Here is a 5,369-nt window from a genome sequence, read left to right as displayed (position 1 = left end):
TCTAATTTGTGCAAAAGATAGAACTGGCTCTAATTGAGGTAGGAGGGTGTTGGTGATGGCTGAACTTAACTAGTGATTTGTTGCCTTTTTATTGTGTCGACTACTGCTCACCTTTGATGACATCACTTCATATACTTGTTTCATGCCCTTTTTTTAATTTAAATGAGTGGGACAAATATGACTTGTAAGATATTGGTGTATGTAGAAATTTTCAACGACACACAATTAGAGCTTAAAACGGTAAAATAAATCAAATTATGTTTTATGCTATGTCATTCTTCCTTCACGGAGTCTATTTCATTAGCTTCTGCCTTATGTAATGTGAAACCATTTCTTTTCATATCCTAGCAGGTGATTGTTAAGCCTTTGTGTTCCACCATATGAAGAACAGAAGCAAATGTGTGAGTGGAATAATTCAGTATGGAGATAATTTTTCCTGTCATAAGTAAATTTATAGCCCTACATTTTTTGGAAAAATTTGGAAAACTTCTTTCATGACATTTTAACTACATATAAAATATTATTTTATGGCTTTCTGGAAGGCAATTATTTCTTGCCAAACAAAATTTATTGGATCAAACTTTATTATTTGGTTACATATATAATTATATATAACCATATACAAAACTATATATATGTAAATCTATATAACTGTAGATTATCATATATATCACTAGTTATTGTAAAAGATTTTATGCTAGTAAATATTTGAAATATATTTTTCTTTTAGAAAGAAAATGCATTCCTTAATCTAATAGATATGACTTACTAATAAAAAATATTTGCCTGGTGGCACACATCTGTAATCTTGGCACTCAGAAGGCAGAGACACGAGGATTGCCACAGGCTGGAAGGTAGCCAGAGTTGCACAGCAAGGCCACTTAAGAGATTAACAAAAATTGGTTTGTTCTCGTTTTTTTTAAATCTTTCATTCAGTAAATGTGAGGATTATCTATAAAACACAGCCGTCACAAACCAGGAATTCACAGTACCTGTCATAACACAACTTCATCATAGCACAGAAAGAGTGGTTAATATGAATTCTGAATGCTGCTAAGTGGGATTAAATTGGACCAGCAACACCAACAAGCCTGACAACCATTTTAATCCCTGGAAGGCAAAAAGCAATGCCCACAAGCTGACCTTTGATCCACACTGCACTACCACACATTCTCCGCTCCCATGCACACAAAACAAGCAAATAAAAATGTAGGAGAAGCTGTTTTTCTTTAATGGAGTAAGCTCAAAATATTTCAGTTTCAGCAGGCACTCAGTGTTATTTAAAATGAGAAAGTAAAAATAATTTAAAGTGCAAATTAACTAAGATGTGATAACAGCCAAGCTCAGGTTTTGTTACTTTTTTAAGATTATGATGTAATTATTTTACCCTCTCCTTTTCTGTCCCCAAACCCTCCTATTCACTCATTCCCTTCCTATTTCAAATTTATGGCCTCTTTTTTCACTAACTGTTATTGCATTCATATATGTATTTGTATAGACATATAATTCCCTAAATATAACAAGTTCAGTTTTAATATGATAGTTCATGTCTTGGATAACATTTATCTGTGACTAACAAATTGATTTGATATTGTCTAGTTTTAAAAGCTTTATTGATAAACCTAATGTGAGATCAAGTATCAACTGAAACTGCACAGTGGGAACAATTTTTCTGCTTACTGCAACAGTAATTTTGAACTTTACATATATAATGATATGCATTTTATTTAAACTTATAACAATTGCTTGTTTCTTACTGGTCATTTGAGGGACTGTTAAATCCTTACTAAAGATTGTTCTGTGTATCAACATCTTCCTTAACAGATTATAGAAGCTCACATTAATTTTGGCAAAATAGATGTCATTCCATAAAAGCTGTGCTTCTTGCCCAGTTCCTTGTGTTATTTAACTGAGATACAGTTTCTCTTTAAGACTGGTTGATCTTCATGAGTATATAATTTTGTTTATTATAAAATAGAAACACTCGAGTGAAAGTCATAATTATCTCTCTGTGCCCCACAAAAATAAGGCTTAATTTTGTTCGTTTCAAATTTTCATTATTTTAAATTTTAGTAATTCTCGTATTTTCAACCCATCTTTAATTCCTCTTTAAACATCTCTGGCTCTGATTCAGTTTATAAATTAATAAATAACTTTTCCCTTGGAAAAAGTGCTAATTTTAATAAGCAATTTTTTCTAAAAATTCATCAGCATATATTCATTACATAAAATTCTGGCTTTCATAGCAGGATTTTCATTCAGGTGTAGTATATATTTTAAATACCTTAATTTTATTAATTATATTAATTATAGATATTAATTATATCTTTTCATTTTCCCTAGTCATTTTCATTTTCCCAACTAATTCCCTTTTACTTTTCTATCACATCCATCCATGCATATTTCTTTAGAAATCTATGAAAATATGACAGCTGCTAATCACTCCAGAGAGGAAAATCAGAACAGAAAATAAAATGGGAAGCATAAGCCAATGAAAAAGTGTATTGATAGAATTTAGAAGAAATAACAGCTGGTCCCCAAGTAGTACTTTCATATTTCTGAAGTAAAACAGGTCAATACATCAAGGGTTTTTTGTTATTCTAGTGTAGTTAACTTTCAAAACAAAGTATAGAAAAAGGTTCATAGTTCAAAACATTTGATTTTAGTTGTGGATCCTGATTTTATATTTAAACCAAGTTCAATTTCATTTCAACATTTGTCATTGTTGCTCTCTATTTTGACTTGCCTGAAGTTGATGATGGTAAACCACACATCAGTGACAGAGTTCGTTCTTCTCGGATTGACAAATGACGTCAACCTTCAAGCTGTGCTTTTTCTCTTTCTGCTCCTAACTTACGCCTTAAGTGCCACAGGAAACTCGGCCATCATTCTCTTGACCCTGCTGGATTACCGCCTCCAGACGCCTATGTATTTTTTCCTCCGAAATTTTGCATTTTTGGAGATATCTTTTACCTCTGTCTTTGTTCCCAAAATGCTAGTCAGTATTGGAACTGGAGACAAGACCATTTCCTTTGCTGGTTGCTTCACACAGTATTTTTTCGCAATCCTTCTGGGAGCAACCGAATTTTACCTCTTAGCAGCTATGTCCTATGACCGCTATGCTGCCATTTGCAGACCCCTGCACTACACAACGGTCATGAGTAGGAGACTTTGTTTTCAACTAGTCTTAAGTTCCTGGTTCTCTGGTTTTATAGTTGTTGTTGTGCCGCATGCAATGACTCTTCAGTTGCCTTTCTGTGCATCGAACATCATCAATCACTATTGCTGTGACTACACTATATTGCTGCATTTATCCTGTTCAGACACACACTTCATAGAAGTGATCCAGTTTCTCCTGGCTGCTGTGACCCTCATCTTCACCTTGCTGCTGGTGATTCTCTCCTACACACACATCATCAGGACCATCTTGAGGATCCCCTCTGCTCAACAGAGAAAGAAAGCATTTTCTACATGTTCTTCTCACATGATAGTGGTCTTACTTTCTTATGGAAGCTGTATTTTCATGTATATAAATCCTTCTGTTAAAGATGCAGCAAATTTTAATAAGAGAGTGGCTGTTTTAAATACCTCTGTAGCTCCTCTGTTAAACCCATTCATCTACACTCTCAGAAACAAGCAAGTGAAAATAGCCTTCAAAGATATGCTAAGCAAGATTATAAAGTTCTCAAAACAGTGAAACTATTTGAGGCTTAGTACTAAGATAATAAAGGTTAAAACATTATAACTGTACCTATAAATGTATCTTTTCAGCACTCATTTACTAAATTAAGCCATTTTTTTTATCAAGATGTGCTCCTATATATCCTCTAACACTTTATTACTATTGTTTTTATTTATATTTTACATACAATTTTTAGTTATTATTTACGAACATGGGTGCTTTATCTATACATATGTATAGGGAGCCTGTAGGTCCTTGTGCTCACATGTAAGCACTAGGAAAATTAAGAATGTTAAGTCACAGGCTTGTCTATTTAAAGGAGAGCTGTATAACCTGTTTTCTGCCTAGAGGGCTGGGGTCAGGTGAGGTTAATAGCCCAGTGACCTTTAAGCTTTCTGTGTGACCAGGCCACACTGGCTCTCCCAGACCCTTATCTTGAGCACATTTGTCTCAGTCGGTCTATAGCCCTACACTCCCACAGTTCTTTATCGTGAGCTTCTTTATCTTGAGCCTATTCCTCAGGTAATCTATAGAATCTCTAGAGAGATGCCACTTGTACTTTACAAAGAGTTTAAAAGTAGTCATGTCTTAAGCTTTGTTGTGCACACAGGATTGAGTTAAGTATCATGAGGAAACTTCTTTCCAAGTTGCACTTTGCTTAAATATGACTAAATAAACTACTTGAGGTCAGACTCCCCAAGATTGATCCAACACTGGCTGCTGAGTCATGTTGAACCAATTGCCTCTTTGTCTAACTAGAATATATGACTTCCAGCAACTTTTTCAGTTGTTGTTCCTGACCATTGTTTTTATTCATAACTAAGGAATTGTGAAACGAATTGATAGTAATGTTTAACTCATGATGTTAGTGTTTTATAAGTGAGGATTCTATCACAAGTAAAAGCTGTCATTTCTGAATGCCTTTTCCCCTATAAGAGAATTTAATAAATGGTGGGACAGGTTTATAACAGGGATGCTAGATATTTTAATAGTTCATAAATATTTCTACCCCAATCCTTTAAATAGACACATGAGAAACATAAGCCATAGAGATGTTTAAAAAATAACTTTTATTAAAGCCTATAAACATTGAATATCAAATTTGTACCCTTAAATTCTTTCCTTTCCCAATGAAAAAATCAAGATTCAGTAGAGACATTAAAGCAGTATTAGTGCAAATTATAGAAGAGAAAGTTGGTTTAAAATTCCTATTTCATAGTTCTGCTTTAATTATATAAGAATAACCTAAGTACCTGGTGGATAACTGATAGTGAAAGGGTTTGTTATTTTTTATTTATAATTGAGCCATCAGTTTACTCACTGTTTCTTTGCTATTTTAAATACTATCATCAATACACTAAATAATCATAGAATTGGATATATAATTTTAAAACAGATTAAAGAATTACATACAGTTAGGTATTTAAATCACATGATTTTTTTGAACTACATAATTGTATAAGAACTCATAAACACACATTAAATTTATTTATTTATTCATTATTGAAAATTCCATATATTGCATATAGAGTGTTTTGATCAAATCAACTTTCTGTTTATCTCCCGCAAACTCTTCTCATATATTCTCAACCAGTTTTTACTTTTTTCTCCCAACTTCATGTACTATCTTTTAAGCCCACTCAGTCTGCTTTGTGCTGACAGTATGTGCCTAAGTGCCAGGCCATCC

General features: G+C 33.2%; 1 protein-coding gene across 1 annotated transcript; it reads left to right on the top strand.

Moving 5' to 3' along the window:
• Positions 1 to 2,758: 2,758 nt before the first annotated feature.
• Positions 2,759 to 3,697, top strand: LOC102919363 (olfactory receptor 6C4-like). The gene has a single exon (XM_006996601.2). It carries the CDS (start codon positions 2,759 to 2,761, stop codon positions 3,695 to 3,697), a length of 939 nt encoding a protein of 312 aa, XP_006996663.2.
• Positions 3,698 to 5,369: the final 1,672 nt, after the last annotated feature.

The sequence above is a fragment of the Peromyscus maniculatus genome, chromosome 18 (genome assembly GCF_049852395.1).
Source record: "Peromyscus maniculatus bairdii isolate BWxNUB_F1_BW_parent chromosome 18, HU_Pman_BW_mat_3.1, whole genome shotgun sequence".
In the NCBI taxonomy this organism is placed as follows: domain Eukaryota; kingdom Metazoa; phylum Chordata; class Mammalia; order Rodentia; family Cricetidae; genus Peromyscus; species Peromyscus maniculatus.
The sequence above is the reverse complement of the archived record's forward strand: the minus strand, read 5'-3'. Positions and strand labels throughout refer to the sequence as shown.

Bases quoted from the DNA above. Each gene is read 5' to 3' on its own strand.
- LOC102919363 (XM_006996601.2), top strand. From the start codon at position 2,759: ATGGTAAACCACACATCAGTGACAGAGTTCGTTCTTCTCGGATTGACA.